This window comes from Lissotriton vulgaris, chromosome 1_1 (genome assembly GCF_964263255.1).
Source record: "Lissotriton vulgaris chromosome 1_1, aLisVul1.2, whole genome shotgun sequence".
NCBI classification, from domain to species: domain Eukaryota; kingdom Metazoa; phylum Chordata; class Amphibia; order Caudata; family Salamandridae; genus Lissotriton; species Lissotriton vulgaris.
This window is the reverse complement of record NC_141685.1, coordinates 1,668,691,276-1,668,719,275: the sequence shown is the minus strand read 5'-3', so window position 1 is coordinate 1,668,719,275 and position 28,000 is coordinate 1,668,691,276. Positions and strand designations below refer to the sequence as shown.

General features: G+C 44.0%; 1 protein-coding gene across 1 annotated transcript in view; it reads left to right on the top strand.

Moving 5' to 3' along the window:
- CEP41 (centrosomal protein 41) overlaps positions 1 to 28,000 on the top strand; it is a 115,620-nt gene that overhangs the window by 51,095 nt on the left and 36,525 nt on the right. Inside the window, exons 2-6 of the mRNA XM_086918912.1 lie at positions 1,762 to 1,825; positions 3,897 to 3,944; positions 13,146 to 13,207; positions 19,568 to 19,637; positions 22,099 to 22,258. Coding sequence (XP_086775038.1) covers positions 1,762 to 1,825; positions 3,897 to 3,944; positions 13,146 to 13,207; positions 19,568 to 19,637; positions 22,099 to 22,258 — 404 coding nt within the window. The remainder of the gene's footprint in view (positions 1 to 1,761; positions 1,826 to 3,896; positions 3,945 to 13,145; positions 13,208 to 19,567; positions 19,638 to 22,098; positions 22,259 to 28,000) is intronic.

The window sequence follows — 28,000 nt, the reverse complement described above, 5'->3', positions numbered from 1 at the left end:
TCATCATTGGGTCCTGCATCCTGCCCAGTTATTGGAACACTTTTGGAGGAGCGTCCCAAGGACTTATCTTAGTGGTCTGGGTGTAGTTGGAAAGATTAACAGCCAAAGGTGCCCCACTAATTAAAGCATTTGGGTACACCTATTTTGACATCATTGTAATGTCAATGGAGCCATAAAGCGCTGCCACACATTCCCTGATGTCAGTTTCATTCTTTTCCTAGCCATCAACCTGTATCTGGAGCTTCAACTTTCCTCCGAGAATTCTTCAACATTTTGTCAAATTCAAAACAAAATTTTATGTGCAGAACAGGATGTTACCCCACCAAACGTTCAGGCTTTAAACACTTTGCAGGGACTGTGATGACCCTGCACAGCTCCTGTATCTGATACTTGAGGTTGGACAACGCTTCCTTCCAAATGCCAAAATGGGACCTCAATCTGTTTCTCAAGGTTTTAATATGCTCCACGTTTCAGCACCTACAGAGTGGCAGCTTGTGTTTCCTGCCACACTTTTGCAAAGTATTACTGCTTGCACACAGTGGTGCGGAGGGTAGGTCCCTTTGCATGCTCTCTCCTTCGGGCAGTTTAGTTTAACCAGCCATTCACCCTCCTCCTGGTTGGGTACTATATGGGGCATCTTTTCAAAAGGTGAGGAATATGCAGGTAGAAATATCCATTAGAAGAAAAAGTTACTTGCCTTCGGTAAGGATCTTTGTGGTGGATACTCTAACTACTTGCAGATTACTCACCGAGCCGCCCTCCTCCCAATTTCCATGACTGGGTTAGTAGATCGAACATTTGTATAAGATCACAATCCTAGAAATAGTACTGCACCTTACTCAGCGAATGTCGTTCTTGGCTCGTTACCCTCAAAGACTTGTAAAACTTTAATGGGAAACTGAAATCAGCGTACCGGTGGGGGCGCTCTACAACTCCAGTGACATCACAACAACATTGCTTCTGATGCCAAAATGGAGCCAACAGAACTGTCTGGAGAGGTATTGAAATATTTCTGGATTCAGTCCAACATCTGAGACATTCAGGTGAGGAATATGCAGTTAGAAAGAGTATCCACTAGAAAGATCGTTACCAAAGGTAAGTAACTTTTTCTTTTTAGCTTCAAATGGGTTACGTTTCAGACAGATAACCAACATTTCAAGTCATTACATACAAAAGCTGTTTTCTGGTTTGTAAGAAAATATGGCATCTCCTATTTCGTGACTTTCCTGTTTTAAATGATGTTTTTCAGAATAATCCAATATTTCATCAATTATTTTCAAAACATCCATCTCCAGTGTTTTTAAGGGATTGTTAATCCAATGTGTAAAAGAAAGGAGACGTTCTTGAACATATTTGAACGAGAAAGAGTGCAGTTGAACGAATCACAATTCACCCTTAATTTGAATTAACACTATTGGCCAAGGTAACACTTAATGCAGTATTAGGGAAAAATGCAACTCTTTAAAAAAAAAAGCGTGCCCCTTCGCAACGGTTCATTGCAGTGGGCAATAGTAATGAATTTACTGCCAAGAAGTAAAACATGTAGACTGGATTCAGAGGCAGGCAGGGTGGTAAGGAAACATTGAAACAGACCATTTTCCGATACGTGACAGAGTTACACAGTGTGCAAGTGTTACACTGGCATCCCATCTCAGGAAATCTCTCCATTGTAGAATCAGGACCTGTAGTCTTGGTCAAATGATGAATTCCATTGTGAAAGGTTACTTTAATATTGATTAGTCTGTGTTTCTTTTTTCACAGTATTTAAAGAAGAGGATTCCAAACAACCCAAAGTATCAGCACGTCAGGACAAGGCTTGACACAGGTAACCAATCACTGTCGGATTATGGCTCAACAGCCTTCCCCAGCAAAGTTAATAGTTCATTATAATGTTGGCTGATTAGGATTAAATTGCCCAATTGGAGATTTTGTTTTCTATAGTTGGTGTCAAGTCCCCTGCGATGCAAGAAATCTCGCGGGTGCTGAGTTGGATAATAAATATGTACGTCGTATTTTGGAGACAAATGCTTTTATGGGAAAAGAAAGTGTTGGAAACTTTGTTTGTACTTATTAAACGCCACAGCTTGCATACTGATAGCATCAGGGATCTTATGGAGCAGATCATTAAAAAAATCATAAAAAGTATAAACATAAAAACACAAAGGGCACACTTCATATGTTTGGTGCTGGAAGTCCAACTGATAATAGTGCTCGTTTAACGGGATGGTTGAAAAGAAGGTACTGCTGTCTTTTTAAAGCAAGGGCATTTGTGAGATGGGTCTACCATCTCACCCCATGCCTGCAAACCCGCACCAGATCGCTTTAAAAATGTCCAAGGTTTAGTGAGGATCCCTTCACAAGTTACAAACACCTTGGCAGTGAATACAACCCTTTATGCCTTTCCTCCATCCTAAGCAATGATAGCTTAGATGGATGATAGACCTCTCATGAACCTCAGAAGAGGCAAGGCTAGGTGGAGAGGATGTGAACTATAGTGTAGTGCTATCCCTGCTAATTCTCAATGAAAGAGGCAGAAGTTACCGCATGGGGGCACCCAAAAACATCTTTTCAATGGCAATGATGATACACTATGTGGAAGATAGAATGAAAAATTACAATTTCAGCTGTTAGCAGGCTCGGAGATCAAACTAGTATTATTTGTTGGTAAACATCAGCAATATGTATCCAAATGGGTTTGATTGATTTATGATTAAAAACCTGTTGAGTGTTAGCAAAACAGTCTTCGAGAAGAGGATGTCTGTTTGGGCTGCCAGATTCAGGGACTACGTTAATCTACCTTATAGGTGTGTTGCTTACATAGCAGCAACCTAGTGATGTAGTATTTATATGGAAAGCAGGTGGTCCTAAAAATATATCTAACTCGGAAACTCAGCTTTTCTTTAGGTGTTAAATATGTCCCAGAGACAATTCGGTGGAAGTTAGCATTGGTTCATGGTAGCTGTTGTGGGGGTTGTAAGTGAATGAAGAGAAAAATGACTGGGCAGGGGAGCACTAGAGAAGGGAAGGGAGTAGTATTTTGTTGGGAAGAAAGGTGGTGAGGAGCAGAGAAGGTTGTTTGTGGTGGAAGATAATATTTCTTGGCAGGGTATGAGCTCAAGTGCCGATGCAGCAGTGCATCTTGTCCTTATTCTGTTAGAACCTTGCAGGGTGGGTGTATTTTGTTGAAAAATGTTAAGATAAATTTTGATGGGAGAGAAATGAGTGAATGTGTCAGGAGAAGTGGGGATGGCGGGAGGAGATGTCGAGGACAAGAAGTGCCTTTGTGAGGAAGATGCTAAAATGGTTTTCTACCCCCAGGTAAAAAACATTCAGTAAAAGATTTGTCATTTTTTATATGGAGGAGATGCCAATTTGTTTCTTGTTTTTAATTTCCCTGCATTTATTTTAGTTCAAATAGACCTCTATGCAGGTGGGTCAGGGAGGCGGGGGAGTGTGTGTCACTGCTCGATCTGCAAACCGCTAGCGAAATAGAACTTCATTCAGGGAAGATGTGGCGGGAGCTCACTCCAAACCTGTGCGCACTCATATTATGAGTGAAGCTTACACAACATCAAATGCATATTGTTATGTGGGTTTTATCTGGGCAGTGGAACTCTTGTGGGCATTGACTAGTGATACTTATCTCTGATAAACAGTGTCATCTCTAGGAACACAGCGAAGGGTATAGCAGTCCATAAGAAATAGGTTGGTTTGTGTTCAGTACATTTTCTGGGTCTTCAGGGATCATCCTCAGAACAGAATAAAAGCATACAGATATGTCTCTGCCCCATCTCTTCCCCAAACTACTTATAACAATTGTTCTCCATTGTCGTTGTATTGAGACAGTTTCCTTCAGTGACCTTGTATGGTTAGTAATATTGCCCTTTTCTTTGTAGGTAACAGCATGACCAAGTACATGGAAAAACTTGAAGAGATCAAGAGAAGTAAGTAGGTTTTTTTGCTGAAGAGAGTACTGCAATAATAAGAGTTATATCCCTGGGTTCGGTGAGCTCTATCCCACAGAGTTTACAGTACACTTTAAGGTGCTAGATCTTTTTAACTCATGGAGGGAAATAGCGATTTTCCAAAGTAACTGCCTAGAGAATCAGAAGTCATGGAGGCTAACATTCTGCGGTATATCTTTAACCCCTTCGCTGCTCACAGTACACTGGTCGTGTGCTTATGACGAGCTGAGCTCGTCATGAAATAATGTATTTCAAGGATCTCCAGCACAGGAGGGGAATTGCCTTAGCAGTCATGTGGTTAATTCCACTCCACGCAGCACTTGAAAGAACTTTACATCATAAAACAAACAGCCTAGAATCGAACGTTCATAACATATAATAAGTCCATGTGCAGAAAATCTGCCTCTTTGAAATGTAAAACGTACTCCCTCCTTTATGGACGAACGAAGATTGAATCCACTGGAAACAAACATCATTAGAGGGACTAAGCTCCTTATTGGAAGCAAACTATTGGATATTATCTGAAGGAAAACAAAACGTTAAGACTCCAATTTCTGCAAGCTTGAAGAACAAGAGGTCAACAGGGCAATCTATAAATACATTTCCATCTATAACTATGGCATTTATCTTTCTTTTTTTTTAACATTTTCCAATATATCTTTTACTATTCTGGAAAAGGGTATATTCCATCATTCTGGGTCGGGAGGGTGGGTTAATGTTAGCCTCTGTGTCTTTAATGAAATTCAGATTCTCTTGGAATTTAATTTGGAGAATTGCTATTTCATTACGAGATTGTAGGCTACCATTATACATGTCCAAAATTCAATGCTATTCATCCATGACTGGGTGAATAGCAATCAACTTAAACTAAACTCCAATAAGATGGAGATTGTCCTGGCTAGAGGGACACTAAACCTACGGAATTCCAATTTTTGGCCAACTGAAATGGGTACGCCTCCCCAGCCAAAGAACTCAGTTAAAAGTCTTGGAATCCTTGTTGACAAAAACTTTCTATGAAGCCTCAAGTAGAGGCAGTAGTGTCATCCTGTTTTCTCCAGTTCAGGATGATTAGGAACATTGGTAGATTTATCACCCTTGAAGCCCCAGGCTGATCTACAGACCGTCTAGGAGGTGCCACATTACCCCCTGATGAGGAAACTATATTGGTTGCTGGTGAAACAGCGCATGGCCTTTAAGACTAGATGTATCATTTTTAAATCCATCAATGGTAATTGCCCTGAGTTTATTTCTTTCCAAATTCAAAAGTACTTTCCCTCCCGTGACTTGAGGTCATCTCATCTTACCCTTCTGGCTCCCCCCTTTTAAGAAAAAGAGACTAGAAGGTTTTAGATTTTCTGTATTGGCCCCTCGGTTCTGGAATTCTCTTCCACCCAACATCAGAATGACTTGCTTATCTCAGATTCAGACCACTTTTGAAGACATGGCTCTTTACACAAGCATACAAATAACATTTAGTGCGGCATCTCTGCTCCTATTCTCAGTGCCAAGAAACCGATCGGTGAACGTGTGCTTTATAAATATTTTTAACATAACATAAAAATGGTTGGTTCTTTGACAAAACAAAGACGTGGCGATCCATAATCCACTCTTTATAAGCCTTTGAGGATAAGGCCTTGGATATCGCACTCACAAAAGAGTGAATCTGCAAGAGCTTGAGCCTCATGTTAATTTCTTCAAGAATGAAAACACCATCCACTGGTTTCATCTAAGCTATTGCGCTGGTGGACATGTAAGGTGATTGGAAAGGATCCTGTAAAAACTTCACCTGTGATTTCCGCTAGCTAGTGGCCATCTTGAAAGAACAGAGAAAAATGTTTTCACATTTTCTATATTTTCAGCATGGTCAGTCACTGTTTTTGGCATTTCTAATGTCTTTGCATTATAAAAATATGTGGCATTTCCAAAGCCAAAAGTCTGGCCAGCATGGAGCGAGAGAGGAGTAGTGGGGAAGGGAGTAAATACAATGCAAATGGGTCACAGTGGATAGGGAGTCAATATTTAATAAATTTAATAAATATTTAATAAAGTGCCATGCGCTGTAGGGAGGATCAGGGGAGTCACAGAGGAGTGGGGGCATCTAAAAGACACCGTCAATTGGTGGCAGTAAGCAAGAAGGGTCAGGGGAGTGACAGATGGGGGAAGGGTTAATTAAAAAAAAAAAAACTGAGCGGTAAGCAAACAGGACGAAAGCAAGAAAACATATTCATTCCAAATGAGTGCTAAAGGCATAAAGAATAAGAACATGAATGTGAGCTTCGAAAGATAAATGTCATTCAATTAACAGAATGTGACCAAAACTATGCTCCAGCGGAATGAGAAACACAATAAGATGGCAAAAAGTCATCAAAAAAAGGAAGCTAGCAAATGAGATCCACAAGAAGCAATCTAATGATATGCAGTGTGCTGACCCAAAGCCCACTGTAAGTATTGTCATTGTCAAGAATAGGCCTTTCGAATAAAAGCTGTCTCTAAGCATGACCTAAAAATGGGCCAGGTGATGTTGGGCTGACCATCAGTTAGTACCATGTGGGGCACTGAGGTTGTTATAATCATCTGTTCTCGCCTTTATTTTAATATACTAGACAATTTTTTTAAATTAAAAGATACACATTCTTGTTTGCTTTGTTCTCCAGTGATGACAAGGGAAACAAGCATTGGTACTGTATTAGTTTCGCCTGTGAAGAATGATGACAAGCAACACAGGAGTGGAGTGGATGTGACGCAGAGGCCAGAGCTGCTGACTCGAGAACTGGGGATCCCGGCTCGAGTCTCGGCGCCATGCTAAATTGTTTCTGGCTTCCCAAGAGAAGGGAGAGGGGCTATGCAAACAGGTAGACAGTGAACAATCGACGGTGTTTGGAAAAAATGGGTTGCAGTGCTGAGCAAATTGGAAAGGGAGCCGGAAGCCTCGGCAGTTCTGACCAACCTCTATTAGTATTCTCCGTGATGAGAGGCCACTCTTTGGCGTTGTCTGCTAGTTTGATGGCAGAAGGGGATCCTCAGCGGGGTACAGGGTCTTCTAAGGAACAGTAGGGTAGCAAAGTCAGGTGGTACCCGGTGCGTAAAATTTCTTGTCAACCCCGGCTTGACAAAATTGCAAAAAAGATGTGTTTAAAACACATATTTTTGCTATTTTGTCACCCCCCTCAGTGATGACACCCGGGGTGGCCCGCACCCCCCTTCCTACGCCCTTGCCATGTAACCCATACAAATACAAGCATTGGTAATGCATCGATTTCGCTTGTGAAGAATAATGACGAGCAACACGGGAGTGGAGAGGATGTGGTGCAGCGGCCAGAGCTGCTGACTAGAGAGCTGGGGATCCCGATCCGAGTCTTGGCGGCACAACATTCTGTGATTCTGGGCAAATCACTTAATCTCTCAATAACTTGCTATATAAATCCGCTGCAACCATAAATGCAAAAAGAGGTAAAACGTTAATTAAAAATAGCTCCACCAAAGTGATGTTGACCGTATTTCGGCTATGGGAAACTGATAAGAGAAGTAGATGAGGAACAAGCATTGGTAAAAGCAGGAAAATCTGCTACAGGCAATAGAAATGGAGGAACAGAAAGTGGCAGGCACATTAACTAATGGAAAAGTCAGGAAAGAGATTATGGATGAAAGCCCCTTTTAAATTTATATTAAAAACAATACATTTCACAAGCACAGCACAAGCGCAGTGTAGGCAAAACCTAAAAAATATTGTTATTTACCTTTATGGCAGGCTCCATGCAAAATTCAACTTTACATCTTACTGGAACTCAGGTGAACTTGACGTTCATCCAGCTTCTAGGGAAGATTGGTTAGTCGCTTTTGTGTGATTGACAGCTGTGTTATGATAATCCCCTGGTATGCCTGGAAACCTTTCTTGTGTTTCAGCCATTGGTCAAAATGTATTTAATAGTAAGCTCCTACCCAGGCATGCTACTACTTCCTGACACCCATCACCTGCCTTTGTGGTGCTCCCCTGAGGATGAATTCTGACACTTTCCTATACCTTTCGTGGAAATAGTTCTGTCTCTAGGCCTGGTTTGGCTGTAATTGTAACAGGGCCTCAGGCAGCACTCTCGTGAATGAATCTCTTCTGAATCAGATCGCACCTTTACCCAAGTATAGGCCTTTGTAGACACTGAAAGACTGTGATACCTTCTTGGTTTGCCTCGGAAAAATACCAATGAATTTTCTGGTGCTGCGTAAAATGTATCTCTAATGTAATTGACCTGACACCAGCAATTCACATTCTTATACATTTAAAATATGATTCCACGTGATCTATTGCAGTGCAGCCAAAATAGCATTTTACTTTTGTTGTTGAATTTGGCATAAGGCTCTGAAGCTGATTAAGCCCCTTGTTGCAGCTGATCTTGCTTATAAGCGCTCCTGATTGGACTGGCACTAAGAGATCAAGTAGTTTGCCTTCACAATGCTGTCAGTGGCATTTAACCTAACATTTTGGTCACTGGAAGAGACATGTTCCTAATATGATAAACCAAACAAGCTTGCCAGGTTTCTGTGGCCTTGCCACACACCACACTGGCCTGCTGAACCAGTTAAAAATGTCGAATTTTATTGTACAGATTTGAAACTGTATAAATGTGTTTAGTGAGGGAGTCATTAACAGCCACTTACTTATCCAGAAATATCTCAATTGCCGCTCTGTTGATGCTCTGGATGTGAAGTCTCGGAAGGGCATTAAGTTTCCTTTTGTTTTCACACTTCTGTTTCTTGATTTTGCTGAAGCACAGAAGGTCTTTTGTCCTCTGGTTTGGTTGGGAAGGAGCACCTTGCTGTACCTTTGAAAATGGGCGCTGTGTATCCTTTGGCAAACCACAGAGCCCTCCTCTTTGATTTCTCTTGGATTGAGGACGTCCCAGGTAGCTCCAGACAGGCACTGCTCTGTCTGTCTGTAACTTGAACATTAAATTGTGTGTAACATCCTTTGAGCCAATACTGATCTGATAAACCAGGCTGTGCTGATGTTTATGCCGAGCGAGGCGGGATTCAACACTGTTCTGTGGGATTCAGTTCACTCCTAACATTGACCGAGCTCAGCAGAACACAGAGCAGACAGCTGATCTTTGGAAAATAATTATTTTGTAAATGTAATTTTCATTCAACGTTTGATCCCTTTTTGCTCAACATGTCCCAGAGCCAGCAGGAAGCGAGTTGTCAAGCTGAGCCAGGTACGTTGTGATGTCTGGTGCCAGTTTTTGATGTATGTTCAAATATTTGATGCTTTTTTAATGTTTTCCTGCTTGAAATCGGAATATTTTGCAGATTTTAACGGGGTATGAATGTAAACATAGTGTAGGGTCTTCTACATCGCACAGTTGGTCAAATGGACAGTAATGTCAGGGCACATGTTCTAAGAGGCATTGATGTTGCACGACATGTTGGGGCGCTCGGATGTTACAGGGTAGACTATAGGTCGCCACAGATGTCACAAGAACAGCGAGAACTCAGGACTGATGTTATGAGACATGATGGAGGAGCCCTGATGTCACAAGGAAGAGTATTTGGCACAGAGGTGATACATGCTCTAGGTGGTACTGTTGGGTGTGAGAAAAGTTACAAGTGGTCACTACTGCGACCAGACAAGCTGGTAGGGGACATTGATGTCTCCAGATACTGACTTTCTGAGAAAGGAGGCTGTGGCATTTCTTATGACAAAAGACCATCTCATCTAAAAAGAATAATGCCCTACAAAACTAAGCTTTAGTGGCTGATCACGACGTCTATATTGCACTTCAGGATGACATCATTGCTTGTATATGCCCCTCTTTGCAGCATACCTCATTTGCAGTGCATACTTCCACCTTAAAACTGGCACCTGGGTCGAGATGCTTGTGATGCAGTGTCGACACCAAGTAGACAGTGACTCCCGCTGGTACGGAGTGCAGAAAGCTACTTTCTGTCTTTACAATGATATGCTTATGCCCGTCGGGCAGGGTTCTCGGCGCCGCCTCTTCACATTTTAAATGTATCTAGCATATAGGCGTTGATATCGTGTTAAAAAAAACTAGGATAAAATCTGCCTGCCTCCAATTCTAGTCCAGTTTCAGATGTTTTTCCTGCCTCCAATTCGAGTGCAGTTTCAGATGTTTGTCCTGCCTCCAATTCTAGTCCAGTTTCAGATGTTTTTCCTGCCTCCAATTCGAGTGCAGTTTCAGATGTTTGTCCTGCCTCCAATTCTAGTCCAGTTTCAGATGTTTTTCCTGCCTCCAATTCGAGTGCAGTTTCAGACGTTTTTCCTGCCCCCAATTCTAGTGCAGTTTCAGGAGTTTTTCCTGCCCCCAATTCTAGTGCAGTTTCAGGTCTTTTTCCTGCCTCCAATCTAGTCCAGTTTCAGATGTTTTTCCTGGGAAACATCCTAAACCACGATATTGAACTTTGAACAACGACTCACCTGAACAACGAGGAGAAAATAACGAAGACTGCTGAACAACGTCGGCCGGAACTACGAAAGGCTGAACAACGAAGTATAACGTATCCTGTATAACGTCCCTCCTCAGAATTAAGGGAACATTAGGGGGGTTGTGGGGGGTCTCACCCCACAAAAAAGGATAAATTAAAAAAAAAAAGCTAATGGTATGCGTTGTCAAAGCATACTAACGAGTGGTTCACGCAAGAAGTATTGTAAGTACAATAGTGCCATCTAACGGCCAAACACGAAATGTTTCATTTCAATCAACCGTTTATCCTGCCTCCAATTCTAGTCCAGTTTCAGATGTTTTTCCTGCCTCCAATTCTAGTCCAGTTTCAGATGTTTTTCCTGCCTCCAATTCGAGTGCAGTTTCAGATGTTTGTCCTGCCTCCAATTCTAGTCCAGTTTCAGATGTTTTTCCTGCCTCCAATTCGAGTGCAGTTTCAGATGTTTGTCCTGCCTCCAATTCTAGACCAGTTTCAGATGTTTTTCCTGCCTCCAATTCTAGTGCAGTTTCAGGTGTTTTTCCTGCCTCCAATTCGAGTGCAGTTTCAGACGTTTTTCCTGCCCCCAATTCTAGTGCAGTTTCAGGTGTTTTTCCTGCCCCCAATTCTAGTGCAGTTTCAGGTGTTTTTCCTGCCTCCAATTCTAGTCCAGTTTAAGATGTTTTTCCTGGGAAACATCCTAAACCACGATGATTGAACTTTGAACAACGACTCACCTGAACAACGAGGAGAAAATAACGAAGACTGCTGAACAACGTCGGCCGGAACTACGAAAGGCTGAATAACGAAGTATAACGTATCCTGTATAACGTCCCTCCTCAGAATTAAGGGAACATTAGGGGGGTTGTGGGGGGTCTCCCCCCACAAAAAAGGATAAATAAAAAAAAAAAGCTAATGGTATGCGTTGTCAAAGCATACTAACGAGTGGTTCACGCAAGAAGTATTGTAAGTACAATAGTGCCATCTAATGGCCAAACACGAGATGTTTCATTTCAATCAACCGTTTTCCTGCCTCCAATTCTAGTCCAGTTTCAGATGTTTTTCTTGCCTCCAATTCTAGTCCAGTTTCAGATGTTTTTCTTGCCTCCAATTCAGTCCAGTTTCAGATGTTTTTCCTGCCTCCAATTCTAGTCCAGTTTCAGATGTTTTTCTTGCCTCCAATTCTAGTCCAGTTTCAGATGTTTTTCTTGCCTCCAATTCAGTCCAGTTTCAGATGTTTGTCCTGCCTCCAATTCTAGTCCAGTTTCAGATGTTTTTCTTGCCTCCAATTCTAGTCCAGTTTCAGGTGTTTTTCTTGCCTCCAATTCAGTCCAGTTTCAGATGTTTGTCCTGCCTCCAATTCTAGTCCAGTTTCAGATGTTTTTCTTGCCTCCAATTCTAGTCGTTTCAGATGTTTTTCCTGCCTCCAATTCTAGTCCAGTTTCAGATGTTTTCGTATCTTCTTGCCAATCACCTCAAAAGTATGTGTATTGGTATAAAGCTTGTTTACGAGGAGCAGGCATAATACAGGAGTATGATATGAAATTCCAAAAGGAAAGTCTTTTGCAGATGTTTAACACCAGGTCAAGAGGAAGGCTTGTTTTGCTCTGGCAGTAGCTATTTTCATCCGTCAATCGACAGAATGAGCCTGCTCCAAGGGTGGGTTACTTCTCGTAGGCACTTGCATAGATTTCAGAGTTTTCAACTACTAAAACACAATGCTCGATTCCAGAGCCTTCTTAGTTAATGATGCTGTTTATAGTTTCCATTTTGCTTTAAAAAAAGATGCGCCAAACTGAAAGTAGTGAAGTTTTACACACATGCATGAGAAATTGACACCGCAGTTCACAAATTTGCACTATTATTTTTTTATGCATGCTGAAAGATTAGGTAGGACATAACCACAAGAATATTTTTTAATATTGGCACATTCCACTGCCAGTATTAGTTTGATATATGTATTCAGGCTTTGTGAGAAAGTACTATTAAAGTTTAGGAAATAACAATTACAGCCCTCTCTAACCACCACCAGTTGCAAAGGAAGTTACACCGTTTTGCCCTCTCACACTCTCTGGTAGATTTAGCCTTTTGTCCCCATTCTCTGGGATAAGAATAGTACATTCAGTGATGATAAATACTTGGCAACTACATATTTGTGATGGGGACATATTTCATGGCACCCCTAGCAGAAGATGATGTGAATCTTGGAATTATTTACGAAAAATTGGGTTTAATGGTAATGCCAACATGGAACACCAGGCGGTTTTAACCATTGTTTTGACGTTGTACTTGCGATGAAGGGACATGTCCTGGCTCCGGATTGGATAGTGTCAGTTATAGTCTCGTGCAGCCAAGGTTATTTTACTGCCTTTAAAGAGACCCACATACAGTAGAAGCTGAAACAATCTCACAGGAGAACTGAGTTTGTTTCTGGAGGATTCTGATGCACACGGTGCGCTCTAAATGATGAGTTCGCCATTGGTACAAAACACAATGCAAGAGTTGATTTAAATAGGGGTAAAAACGTGGTCGCCTATGTGTTTATGCTCTATGAGCGATATGGCATAAGCCAGATGGGAGACGAGGAAGGTGATTGTTATTAATGCATTCTGGTATATTTACAAGTTTTTTAATTTGTTAGGTAAAAGAAGTATAGGCTGCAATAATTTGGTGTGAGTATTGCGAATTCTGCCAATGTATTGTTAGATCAATAATTAAAATGTAGCAAACATTTCCATTTCTTTTTAGATTACAGGTACAAAAAAGATGAACTCTTCAAAAGACTTAAAGTTACAACCTTTGCCCAGCTGGTAGGTCCTAACTAAGGTACCTTTTGCACAAAATGTTTCTTTGTTGCATATGTATTCACCAGGAGTTAACGTTGTGTGGCACCCGTTGTGACCAAGAGGACGATCTGTAGCCTTTGTCCACTTGCCGGTGGGAAATATACTTTATTTATGCGGTTTCCCCACAGTTAAGCCAATAATGTCATAGCAGATATGGAATGCAGGCATGCTCAGTCTGCTTGATTGCATCTATGTTTGTTCCAAGTCTTTTTGAATTCATTGACTGCTTTTGATTGGAGTTTGTTTCATGCATTCAGTTGCCTTTTCATGATAAAATGTTATTCCTTAGACTCTACTTTTCTCCGGCCTTTTCATCCTCTCTACTTTCATTTGTACGCTTCTGGGGGACAATACATCTCGAAGCTCGTTCCTTTTAGTTATTGGCTTCTATGTCACAGCACTTGCAGAAACAAGTTCCAGCACCACTCCTCATAGGACGTCTGGTATACAAAGTGCTCCATTTCAGCCATCCAGCTCTGAACTGTCCCTCATCTGTCTTAACCCTACTGAAGATAGGGTTTTCAGACATGAGCACAGTGCTCTTTGCTGATGAGTTCTTCAGATGTTGAAACAGTGCTTCAATTGAGGACTCGCTAATAATATGTGCGTGGTAACGTTCTTCCCTTTTCTGCTAGTTATATCTCCAGTAAGTTTCCACATCATGTTTGCTCTCCTCGTGCCTTTTCAAATTGTTTAACACCTTTGAGTTCACCTAAAGTGATAAGTTAAAAAATCCTGTGACTCCTCTCTAGAATTTTGTGACTTTTAGAAATTGGGGTTCTGGTTGGCAGAGTATGCACCCTGTTTAAGCAGAAATCACAATCCTAGTTAGGGTAAGTCAGATGCACACTGTAAATGAACCTGTGCTCACCCTCTGGTAGCTTGGCACAGAACAGTCAGGCTGAGCTTAAGAGACAATGTGTTAAGTATTTGTACAATACATCAACAGTAAAACAATGAAAACACCACAAAAAGACTCCACACAGGTTTACTAAAATGGATCATGGTTTTACAAATGAAACACGACCAAAACAACAAAAATTCAAAAAGTAGAAGTTGAGATCTGAATTTTTAAGGGTTAAATGCTGTTCTAGCGCTTAGAATCAAATAGTGCTTTAAGGGGTAATCTGGTCACGCTGGACCAAGACAAAGTCAAGAGTTCAGGCCACCCATGATGGAGCACAGGCAGGCCTCAGGACTCACGCAGGGCCCTCTGAGCAAAAGTACCTTAATCCTTGACCACAGACACTAGATGCGGGATGCGTCAAATGATGTGTCAGTGTCAGTCCTGCAGTTGAAGAGGTGCGTTGATTTTTTCCATGCTTTGATGGATAGGCGCCTGTTTCCGAAGACCGGCGTCGGTTCTGCGATGCATTCATTCCGTACCCGATGTGCCAGGTTTCTCAATGCTTGTTGAAGGGATGCGTCAATTGCCCTTCAGTGGTGGTGGTAATACGGTGGTTTCTCTGCTGCATCTGTAGCTGATGTGCTGGATTTCTCCACGCTTGTCAAAGGAATGCGTAGACCATCTTTCAGTGGTGGTGGTGGTGGCGATGCAGTGGTCAATGCGGTGGTTCCAATGACAATGCTCTGGTCCCAAGTGCGATGCGCTGATTACGCTCCTGCTTAAAAAGCAATGCATTGATTCTGCTTGTCGCAGCTAAGGATGCCTCAATTTTTCTGGTGCAAACACCTGGAACTGTAAACAATAACTCCCTCTGGCTTTAGTTAAATTCAGCGCTCTCACACATGTACACAAAATCTCAGCCCGAAGTAATATGTAAACCCAAAACCCTGTTTCACTTATGGTACCACAACACAATGTATACTGTGAAATCAGTTTTATTATAAAAAAATATGGCCAGAATTATACAAATACAAAAAAATCCTTTATATTAAAAACCTTTTATTTTAAAAAATACTTGCCAAAGCTAAAATCAGTGCAGCAATACAACATTTATTGTAGACATTTAAAGAGGTGTGGCGTCCATCTTCTGTGGACTTACTTTAATATGGCATGAGTGTTTGATTTGCTGTTATCTACAAATCACCAGAAAGTTCCTGTTGGAAGATCATTTACATGCCTATGTCTCTAATGAATCGTAAAAGTTGACCACATGGCAGATTTTTCTTGACTATTGCCCCATATTTATCAACTAGTTTGATCACTATTCCTCTATCACTGAGCTTATGTAAAATACATAAAAGAAGAGTACAAGAGGATCAGATAAAAGGCAGACATGGATTATTATATAAACTGTAACCCATTAGATCCATGAGACTATTCTTAGGGACTTAGAGGTGTCCACTGCTCGGTTTTGTATTTAAAAGAGAGGAGCAAGTTTGGTTTCGATAAAGGTGGTTCATATGGCTTTAACACTACCGAAATGCATTGACGTATTGCTTTAACAAAATCTGGTGGAAACTCTGGCGTGCCTGAGAGAAACATATTAGGATTGGTTTAACGGGCGCCAATGATAAGCTTCCCAAACAATTAGTCAACGAACAAGAAGTGCTTGTGTGTTGTCGTATGTTTTCTTATTCCTTCTCTTTTCTATCCTTTCCTTTCTCCTTTAAGGATTGGTTCTGTTATAGTGATCAAAAAAAGATCCACTGAGGATTTATTGCTTTTGGTCCTAGAAGTGCCGTTTTATTATTGTATTGCTGTACTGATTTTAGCTTTGGAAAATATTTTTTTAAATAATAGGTTTTTAATATAAAGTATTTTATGTAATTGTATAGTTCTGGCAATATTTTTATAATAAAAATGATTTCATAGTATACATTGTGTTGTGGTGCCATAAGTGAAACCAGGGTTTTTGGTTTACATATCACTTTGGGCTGAGATTTTGTGTACATGTGTGAAAGTGTTGAATTTAACCCCTTCCATGCTGGGCCGTTTCCGCCGCTGTGCGGTAAACAAAAGAACAGGGCGGGGCCGTGACGAACCCCAGCCGTCATCGGCACACGAGCGCCGCAGAGCGTGACGGCTGGGGTTCGTCACCAGCATGGAAGGGGTTAACTAAACCCAGAGGGAGTTATTGTTTACAGTTCCTAAAGAGCCCTGTCCCTTTGGTGCGAGGGGCCTCTCTCAAACTGTTTTATTGTTTAGTACGAGTAAACATCTGGAGTCACGCCCAATGACCGGAGCAGGATTAAAGACTTTGATGTCTCTGAGTCATTGAAGAACAGGAGGCCAGTCAGCTAGCCTTTGAAGACGCTCTGGGACAGTCAGAGGGAGTAAGCAGGCAGCAGAGAGCACAGCAAGGCAGCAGTCTTGCAGGGCAGCAGTCCAGCAAGCAGTAATCCTCAGCACAGCAGTGCTTTTCTTGTCAAAAGTGGTTTCAAGTCCTGAAATATACAGAGTTGGTAATGTCAGAGGTCCAGTACCTATACCCAGTTGTGCATTTGAAGTGGGTCTGACTTCACAGAAGGGTCTCTTCATACTGCCCTGGCTCCATACTCACTACAGGGGGGTATGCAGATCTTTGTGTGTGGTTAGAGCTCAGCCTATTCAAGTGTAATTGTGAGGCTGTGCCCAGCCCCTCCCCTGCATCCTCCCAGGAAGACGTATGAAGTCACAAGCAGCCCTTCCTTTGTGTGGGATTGTCCAGGGGGAATACACCAAGTGAACGGACACCCAGCCCAGCCAGTGATCAGAGACAAGTAGCAGACACCAAAGAGAGAAGACCAGGAAAATGTCCAACCTTCTACAAGTGACAATTTCAGAAGGATACGCTTCTCTCAATTAGGCATTACAGCTTATTAATTGTAATAACGAATTCCCAATTTTCACCCATAAAAGAGGTAGGCCTCTCAGTAGTGAAAAACGAGTTTGGGCGTTTTTCACTGCCAGGATATGCAGTACTTAAAAGTACATGTCCTTCCTTTAAGTTACATAGCACCATGCTCTATAGGCTACCTATGGCCTACCTTAGGGTTGGCTTATATGTAATACATGGGGAGTTTAAGGTCTCGTAAGGAGTTTTAAATGCCAAGTCGAAGTGGCGGTGTAGACTGCACACACATGCTCTGCAATGGCAGGCCTGAGACATGTATAAAGTGCTACTACTTGTGTGGGTGGCACAATCAGTGTTGCAGACCCTGGGCACATGTAGTGCTCTGTACTAGGAACTTACAGGTGAACTAAATGTTCCAATTGTGGATATATCAGTAACACCATGTTTTGGGGGAGAAGCACATGCACTTTAGCACTGTTTGGCAGTGGAAAAGTGCTCAGAGTCCCAAGGCCAACAAAAAGAATCAGCAAAACAAGGAGGTAAGCAGGCAAAACATCTGGGGTAAGACCACCCTAAGGATGCCAAGTCTAACAATGACTCTCAAAGCCTCATCTTCCTTCATGTGCTGCTCCTAATTATTTGTGTGCCTCAAGTATGTAATATTGCTGTTGAGATCATAAAACCATTTGAGAGTCTAGAGTGCGCTTGCACCACCTTCTTTAAATCACACCTGTTTTTTTTCTTCAATCGCATCCTGTGTATCAACGTATTAAAATATATTTGTTTCATTGGCACCTGTATCTCTTATCAATATATAAAAGAACTGTGGACAGAGCACAAGCCACTTTCTTACCTCAGAATGTGGTTCATTGACCAGCAATCTCCGAACCGTCACTTGGGCAGATTCTTCAACAAACCGGTGTACCATACGAACTCTGTTCAACTTGTTTACAATTGTTCTGTGTATTGAGCTTTAAGTAGATAGGCAAAGAAGCCCTCAGGAGGCGCTCTGATAGTGTGCCACCTACAAGGTGGCGCACTGTCAGTGTGCCTCCTGAGAGCAGCCCTCTGCAGGAGGTAAAGGGTGTACTGTGGACTGCCCAGACATCCCCTTGCAGGCGGGTGCAGTCACTGACTGCACCCGCCTGCAAGGGGTTCTCTATTCCCCTTTAAAAGCGCAGGAGCCTGCCGCCTGCAAAGTGAAACGGAGCAGCTGTAAAGCAGCCGCCTCATATTTACTGTGAATGCGTGCCCCCAAGGCAGCATGAGTTCACAGCTACCATGAGGTCAGCACATTTCCCATAATGCGGCGCATTTTCCTTCATTACGCCTGGCGCAACCTTTTTAAAGGTGCGCCCGGCACAATGAAGGAAAATGCTCCGCTTTTGTATTGCGGCCCCAGATTTAAGAATTATCTTTACTGAATTCATTATTTTTTACTCATTTAAGAATGAGTTGACGCACAAACTGTACTTTCTTGAGGGGGGAGGTGGGGAGCATAATTGAGCAAAATTAACTAGTGGCGTCTTTACGAGGGCATCCCACACAGGTCCCAGCATCCAGTTTGGGTTTATAACAAAGGTGACCGTTTTGAGTTTGCGAAATGGTGGCGAAGTATTCACACCTTTTACGGGCAAGGGAGCTGCTGGAAGACTTGTGCTGCACACCCAAGCTAGGGGCTCATGAGAATACCGTCATCTTTAAATGAGGTGGCGCAGAACAAGACACATGGCAGTTTCATAAAGTGACGGCATCCCTGTAAACTTAGTAGGATGCAGGGTTAGAGAGGTGTAAATTGAAAGAGAAAAAAGACAGTGATGGGCATAACAGTTTAAGACAGCTAATAGGCATACTATAACTGCATTATTAGGCTGCTTTATTGTTTTGCAAAGTACAGCAAACCGTGCAGGGAACCCTGTTTCCAAACATAAAGAAAGCATCCAAGAGTGGCATTAGTTCAGGCTCTCTCCAACAAATGAGGCAGAAGATCTCTAATGAGACAGGCCTCCCCACTCCTGCCTTCCATCTCAAAAGAGCACTGTTGAGGACTCAGAGTTGTCTTGGATGGGAGAACTTCCCAAAAGAGTGGACCCTGATATAGATTCAATGTTAGACACTAAGCCCATCTAAACATAGGTAATGTAACATGAGTGGCCTCCACAGTCTCTGTTCACATAGATGACCTAAAGAATTGATAGCAGCGAACAAACTAATCCACATAGGAATCCATTGTGCCACTAAAAGAACAATTATGGTCTTCCTAGCAAAATGAAGTCACATAATATGAAGATCTTTATTTTGAGACTTGAGTAATGCTCAAATGTTGCTCAATTCTAACTTGAAGAAGAAAGGTAGAATAATTGTTAAGGATTGGGAGAGAGTTGTGGTACAGAAAGATGTGTCTGAGGGGCTTTCTTCACTGCTCAACAAGTGAGTAGAAGCCATTTTCTAATGTGGTGTTCTTTAACAGCTTGAAATATGTTATCCTTCCACACAAGGATTTGGAGATTCTCTGAAAATATAAGGACTAGATTTTGTTCTATTTAGCATTGGTAGATAAAAAGGCTTGTGTATTTTTTAATAGGCTCTGCAAGTTGCCTCTGTATCAGATGAACTCCTGCATATGAACAGTGAGGAGCTCCAAAGGATGGAAGGTACGGAAGTGCTCACTGCCAGCTTTTATCTCCTGAAATGTTGATCTGCTCTATTAACCGCGTAACTATGAAGGTCAAAGTACATACTAGTTGCTGTGCCTGCTGACACCTATCAGACTGAAACTGCTCTACTAAACTGTGTAATAGGGATGTAGTTCTACAAGGAGAGGTCAGACTGTAATGTAAAACCCTGTCACTCTGAGATTCATCATTCTGTGATGCTCACATTTTACTACTGATCCTTGTCTTTGCAGTGTCACACTGTTCTAACCAATGCCAGGAAGGCCACATTGCACTACCATAACAGGCACATTCTGGGTCGCTTAAAGGGTACATCAGGGGGATATTTGTGGTGGGCCACAAGTTCAACAAGCATTTGCAATGCAATCGGTCTCGCCTTTGGGACCTTTTATGTATTTAGCTATGCTGCACATTAGCCTAGGCGCTAAAACATCTACTGTTCTTTAACATGGAGGAAAAGTAAGCACCCAACTGTGTGACACACCAGGTATGGGAACACATGGAGGGAAATATTGCCTTTCAGCGAGAAATAGTATAGTCCAAAGCTCTGTTTTTTCATATAAAATCAGGGCCTTCGGTGGTCATATCACTGAAAATACAAGATTTGAAAAAAATATTATTGTCTAAGGGTACTCATGGAAGACCATTTCTATGGACTGCAATCTTGAGAAGGCTAAATGGATTCTGGGATTTTACTGACCTCTGCTGGTCGTTTTCTATCAATGAAGTTAAATAGAGGCAGTTGCCAGAAAAATAGAAAAAAGAAAGTCCCTTAGCAGAAAACAATTCTGGTATTTTACTGACCTCAGCTTGTTGTTTTGTATCAAGACAGTTAAATAGAGGCAGTTGAACAGAAAAAAAAGTCCCTAAGCGGAAGCAGACAAGTCCTAAGGCTGATCTCCAGAGCCCACAAAGTACATACACATATAAGTATATACCAAAGTATATATAAGCGGTCTTGAATGCTCGACATAAAAAGGGCCTCAGATTTAGAAACATTTTAATTTATTAGCATTTTATTAAGTTGACATTATGGCGAGGGGCCTCAAAAGTGACCTCCGTGTCTACGGACATCTGAGAGGGATGAGTTGCACTGAAATAGCAGCTCTTTCAACTGAATGGTCACCCTACACACCTGCCCCATAGTATTGTGGAGGTGGCAAGGCATGACTAATTTATGTCACTAAGAATGTCTACTAACGTATTCATGTAGCACCTTCTGGACAACACAAAATGTTGTGGAGTGAGATATCTTATTGGAAGTTAGTGCAAGGACTTGAAGGAATCAATATGATCAGAATGACTTAATACTAGGGTGGTACATGCTGCATAGTTCTGCAGTCTCTGTAATTTGAAAAAATCTACTGCAAAAGATCGTGTTGTGTTAGTTAAGTCATGGTTGCGCAAACACAAGGACCAGTGAAATTTGACGGTGTGGTTTTAATAGTAGGATCCCCAGAGATCAGTCGTCACCTAAGCTGAGGCTCATCTTTACCTCACTCCCGCCCAAACCCTTTAATAATAAATAAAGGGCAAGTCTACAAGAGGCACAGGAATGTAGCGTGATGATGGGTGGAAATTTGGTCTTGTTCTAATAACATTGTTTAGCAAGCCTCTACATTTTGTATTTCCATATACTGTGTTTGAGGCCTAGGCACCTACTCCACTTGGGATTTCTTGTTAACTGAGCCATGGCTTTCTCGACTTTGTGTGTTTGTCAATGAAGAAAAATGTATGATTGTTAAATATATTGTTTAGAGGTAGTGATATGTATGCATAGATGCACATGTTGCAGGATTTTGCTGCTTGATTGGAGGTTCAGTGGTTCTCTGTGGTGTAATGATTCAGTCTGAAGGCTGCTTTTTAATGCATGGGTATTTCCCACCTAAGGTAATAATGTGGACTGAGGAGTATTAACCCTTTTCCTTGCTAGCAATATTTGCTGTTGCAAGCCCTACTCTTCTCATTAACCCCTTCCATGCTCATGACAAGCTCAGCACTTCATGCAGCACAGTGCTCGTGTGCTCATGACGAGCTGAGCTCGTCATGACCACACCCGTTTTAATTGTGGTCCAGCACAGGAGGGGAATCCTGCACGCAGCGATGTGGTTAATCATCCCATTTCTTACTCACATCCGTGGGCTGTGGCAATACCCTACTGAGCCATGTAATTACCTTTTCAGTTGAATCTGTGTGATGAACTTTGTTGGTGGCAGTTCTTTCCACTGGTTATGAGTCTGATCTTATTGATGCAAAAGGCTGAAGATGTTGAAGTCTTAAGTTCTTGTTTATATTGATCACACACAGCACTGCAGTAGTCCCAAAAAGCCTGAGTAGGAAGTGTGTTGTACTGTGTCCATGTAAATACACCAGTAAGACAAGTATTGTATCCGCATTGAACTTCAGGGATCTCTTCAAATCGATCTTGTCCCTTCTCTAGACAGTAATTCCGTCGTGTCTGACAGAGATCCAGAGCTTTTCTCAGTCCGGACTAATGGCAAGGGGAGTCCTGCAGAACCTCCCTCCAGTCCGATTCAGTTCATTGACAACAGCTTGGGTGCCGGCGAGTCCATCAACACATCAAGATCAACCCTTCAGAGGTAAGCCACCAAGCAAGTGTTCTCATACAAATCAAATGAAATGTTTGTGTTAATTACCTCCATTCATGCATTGTTTTTCTGCATAATTCATGAGCATTATTCTGTAAGGATTGTCATTTTTTCTACAGAACTTTTAGTCTTCTAGATGATGCTAAGACCTTATGATATCCAGAAAATAGGCATGCTTTCAATGAATTAGACACATTGATTTGTTTTACAGTTTTGTTCTGTGGTGTTCGCCTCACTAGCAAAGCTAATCGGAATGTGTAGATGAGTTACAGAAAGAGCAGTCTGTCCTTGATATTTAGTGTTTTCAAGTAAGTCATGAGATCTGATACAGACATCTAGCTGCAGATTCCTTATCTTAGTATAATCCCGGGGGCCAGACTTGCTCCTTGAAATTTAAAGCAGTACCTCAGAACGTTGGTAGATGGTGTCAAACGACTCCATAGTGATGTCATCCTCCGTATGTGATGTAGACAGAGTTCATATAAGCCCTCTCCTGATGCACTGACGTCAGTTACTTCTTTTCCATGTTTATAACGTGGATTTCAATCAGTGGTTCCTCAGACCTTTTTTTTGCCTACCTCGTTGATTTCATTGAATGAAACAGTGTTTTCTTTCATATGTCCTCGGGGTACCACCTTTGTGGGTCCTCTCTGGCGACAAATGTCGCCCACGAGCACTCCCTCTATTTGCATGTGGTGCCTAGGCGAGCACCATGACTCAGAGGAGTGTGACATATATCAACGACTTTGACCAAAGGCAATGAAGGAACGTCGTATGAAGCTTCCAGTGGTGCGGTTGTTGCAGTCTTCCAAGATTTCCCATCGCCCTTAGTCCCCTTTGTACTCCAAGGACTGATCATGGGTCCGATCCATGAGCCGTTCCCGTATGTGTCACTCTCCTTTGATGTCTAAAGTGTAAGTCTCTACCCAGGAGGTCAAAGTCACGGCGTCAACCACCTTGGCCTCATGAGGACTGCCACCTGTCTTCGGCTGAAGACTCTGAGCATTAGTCTACCCCACGCCTTCCAGCCTATCCTGGAGCCAGGGCAACTATGCCCCAGATGAGAGAATATTAAAATTCTCTCCATAACGCCTTTTGGTCTTCGCTTCCCCTGGAGAACCCTTTGACCCCAAGGAGGTGCACGAAGCAGTAACTGTGTCCACGCCGGCGGGTTCACCCTCGGCAACAGTCCGGTCGCCAGATTCTGCATCTGTATCGACGTCGGTGCACATCCTTTCAGGGTTACCACCTTTGGCATTTGGGAGTGGTCCACCCACAACAGCGCCATGGTCAGGCCTGCTGTCTTCGATGACGGCGCCGTCAGTGCCGCTGGATGCTCCACCTTCTTTCCCCCCTGATGCCGAGACATTGCCTCCTTGGCGCTGGTCAGATTCGGTGTCAATGGAGCCATCCGTTTCTGAAGTCCTCCCTCCTGGCTTAGGTGCTGATGGTCATGAGAATGGAGGTAATGGAGAAGGTTTGGAGTTTTTCCTTCCCATTTCTCAACCTCCTATAGAGTCTAGCTGGTTGATTGAATTAGGAGAAGACTTCCCCAGCCTTTGGCCTCCTATCACCTCCTGGTTTGGCTTCAGAGCCGAGCTCATCTTTTGAGGATATGCTCAAGCGAGTTTCTGCCGTTTTGGGGGTAATATTTCCCTCTGTGAAAATGATGACAGATCCATTAACTGGCATTCTGTATTGAGGTCAATCAGGGGTAGAGCCAGTGTTTCCTTATAGTGAGGCTCTTTTTGATGTTCTGTTGGGAGATTGGGGTAAGCCCGAAACAGGGGCCCCTGTGGATCATTCAATTTTCTCACAGGCACATGTCTCCTTAGGCATTCAACTCATCATATTTTTGTCGTTCAGGCTGCCCTGGCCGCCCAAAATATTGAGTTGTTCCTTGCTATTCCCCCAGAAAGAGAGGCCAGAAAATTAGATACCTGTGGCAGGCATATTTTCATCTCCACCAGTTTGGCACTACAATCTCTCAATACTTCTTGTGTCCTTGGACACTTCTCCCATGCATTATGGGACTCTTAGGGGCGCCTGCTGCCCTCCCTTCCGGAATAGATCTGGAACACTCTTGTCCTGCTGGTACAATATATGAAATAAGCGGCTATGCTGATTATTAGCTGTGATATGTACACTACTGATTCTGTAGGTTCTATTGCCTCTTCATTAGCACTACATCGGCATGTTTTGCTTCAGGCTACCTTGATTGATTATACCTTTTGATGTCGGCTGTCTATTTACGTGCATGCTCTGCAGAGGTTCAGAGATAGTTTGGGGGGGAGCAGATTCTGTAGTAGGGGATCTCTGTGTATAGTCATAATCTAGTGAATAATCCCGCCCATGTGCGTGGACCCCGGCAATCAAAAATAATCTCTTAAATTGTCAAATCATGCAGAAACTGCAAAGACACTTAAGAGAGAATTTAAAGACAAATAATGCAGCCTATATCCACAGGCTACACTGTCCAGTACTTCAACTAGAAATTCCACCAAATAACACCACACACAACACAGCCTGCCCAGTTTCTACCATAGAGAAACTTGCCTCCACCAGTAAAAGACTCTGGAATGATAGAGAGGAAGGCATGGACAGACAAGCCCCATAGGCTGCCATTATGTGGCTTAAATAGGATACTGTGCCTTTAAGAGAACTTTCCAGAACTTTCTCCCAGTATCCCAGAATGCATAGCAGGTCCCTCTTACTTTCAGTTCTTTTTTCCGGCTCCTGCTAACAGGACCCTGGCATTGAGCTCTCCCTTGTTTCAAGGGTTTATTGGATTTTTGTCACTTTTTTGTATAAAAGTGTTTGAGTATATCTTTCTTGGTGCTACTCTTCTCTCCTGTGTGTTGGTTCAGGCTTTTTATTGCTCTAAAAGGCCTGGTCTTTTCGACAAATGCCCAGCATGTGGAAGGAAGAAGGCCAAGAGTGATCCACACGACGTCTGCATTGTCTGTCTCCCTGACACACATGTCCCTGAAGACTGTGACATCTGCCAGCAATTTTCAGCAAGGACCTTGAGGGACAGGCTGAAGATTAGGCTTCAAGGCCTTTAAGGGAGACGACTGCAGGCTGCAGGTGGGTCTGAGCAGTTTGGGAAGGTTCCCTCTGCCTCTGCTGAGGCCTCTGGGGGGCTCCCCAGAGGCAGGAAGGCCAGCAAACGGTCCCGGTCTCCGTCGGCGTCGATTGCATCGACGACGAAATCGAGAGGGATGACGACGGTGTGTTCCCCATCTCCCCGGGGCTCCGGGTCGAGACGGCGTGAAGATTCGACGTCGAAGGGCCTGGATAGGGCGCCGTCGAAACCACCGTCGACTGCATCTTCCTCGTCATCGTCGACGTCGGAGTCGACCTATCGACTTCGAAGACGGAGCGACAAACATCGGCGCTCGCCGTCGAGGCGACACCGCCGATCGCCGTCGAGACAACGGTCGGCGTCGAGGGGCTCCTCGATGTCGAAGACCTCGAGAAGGAGGAATCGACGCTCGTCGTCGAGAATGGAACGGTCGGCGTCGCGGAGGCGGCGTTCGGCGTCAAGAAAGAAGAGGTCGACGTCGCGGAGGCGGCGTTCAATGTCGTGGAGGAAGAGATCGATGTCGTGGAGGTGACGTTCAACGCCGGAAAAGCGACGCTCAGCGTCGAGAAGGAAGAGATCGGCGTCTAGGAGTCGCTCCACCTCTCCTAAGCGGCGCAAGAGGAGTTCTGGCGCCAGAAGTCAGGCTGGATCTAGTGGAGGATGCAAGAGGAAGCGATCGCCTGCTGAAGGGGCTGGGTCTCAGCTCCCTTCGCCGAAGGAGTCACCGGGCTCGGTGTACTCGGTGGTATACACGCCAACTCGGCCTAGGTCGCCCCCTCCGCCTGTACCTAAGGAGGACCCTCCCACCAACCCTCCACTTCCGCCAGGCCGACCTCTACCACCGCTTCCACCGCATGGGCCTGCCCCTCGGTCGGTGATACCTCCGGTCCCTCCGCCGAGGTCCACGCCATTACCTCCTCTGCCGACACCTCCTAAGGGGACCCCGAAACCTAGACCCCAGGAGGAACCGAGGAAGACGCCCCCACGGAAACCTGTGGAGCGTCCACGGGCTGGCAGATCACGCTCTCGCTCTAGGAAGAAGGAGCGATCGCGCCAAAGGTCGTCCACGCGGTCGAGACACCGCCATAGGAGACACAGATCTCGCTCTCGCACGAGGTCCTCAGGGACCTAGGACTACTCTCCGACCTTGTCGGGATCACCGGACACGAGGGTGTCTCCGATTGATGACCTGGTGGCGTTCCATGATGTTCTTTTGAGAGGCGCTGCAAAATTGGGCATATCTTTGACGGTGCCCACGCCTAAAACATCAGTCATTTTCGAGACACTACACCAGAAACACCTGTCTCATCCGCTGCTGCCTCTGGTGCCGGGCCTGGAGGAACCGGCCATGGACCTTTTCCTCACCCCTGCGGTGACGAAGGCGGCTCCATCGAGATTGCTGAAAAAATACCGGGCTCCCGATTCGGACCCGGCCTTTCTAAGGGCGGAACCTCCTCCGGATTCTGTAATTGTGACGGCGGGCCACAAACAACATGCCACCACCCCGTCATCCACGGTTCCCCCGGATAAAGAGCCTAGATAGATGGATTCAGCTGGAAGGAAAGTATGTGGAACATCGGCGACCTCTATGAAGGCTGCGAGTGCCACGGCTTTGTTGGGACGCTACGACCGCGCCCTCTGGGACTCCTTCCAGCAGTTTGCGGAACACTAGCCTCGCGACAAGCGGGAAGACTTCCAGGAAGTGCTGAATGAAGGGATGCTGGTAGCGAATCAGATTATCAGCGCTGCAGCAGACTCATCCCTATTAGCGGCACATGGTTTTTGCCATGGAGTTAACCAGCGACGTCACGCTTGGCTCCGCCTTCGTCACTAAAACCGGACGCACAGCAAAGGGTAGCCAACCTTCCATTCTCTGGCGAGACCCTTTTTGGGAAACATGCGGATGACGAAATGGCCCGCATGAAGGCGGAGGCCGAAACACTCACGGCTGTGGGCCTGGAAAAGCCCAAAGAAGCGAAGAAATCGTACCGCCCATTCCAACGGCGGTTCGGTGGGCAGGGCAGACGACGTGGACAACCTTCAAGACAGTCACAGCAACATCAACAGTTCCGTAAGCCGTTCCAGAAATGCCAGAAGGGCAGAGGAGGCCAACAGTCGGCTCCAGCGACCAAAGGCCCGGCCGGGTCTAGGCCCTGAGCACTTACTTCCCCCGGATCTGTTACCCACTCCGGTAGGGGGAAGCATTCAATTTTTTCTGGCAGAGTGGAGAAAAATTACTCAGGAAAAGTGGGTGCTGAATATTGTTTGCAATGGATACAGTCTTCGGTTCACCAGCCCGCCTCCAGCAATTCCACCGGTCAGCTCGCAGTTTCAGCTGCGCGAGCTTCAGGCGAGGCAGATATCCTGTTAAGGAAAAGGGCAATAGAAGACGTACCTCTGTCTCAGAGAGGAAGAGGTCTGTACTCCCGGTTCTTCCTGGTTCGCAAGAAGGACAAGAACGAGTTCAGGCCCATTCTGGACTTGCGACAGGCAAACAGATGGATTCGCAGGGAAAAGTTTCGCATGCTGTCGTTGCATCAGATTTATCCTCAGTTGCAACAGGGAGACTGGCTATGTGCTATAGACCTACAGGATGCGTACTTCCATGTGCCCATTGCACACAAACACAGGAAGTTCCTGCGGTTCCA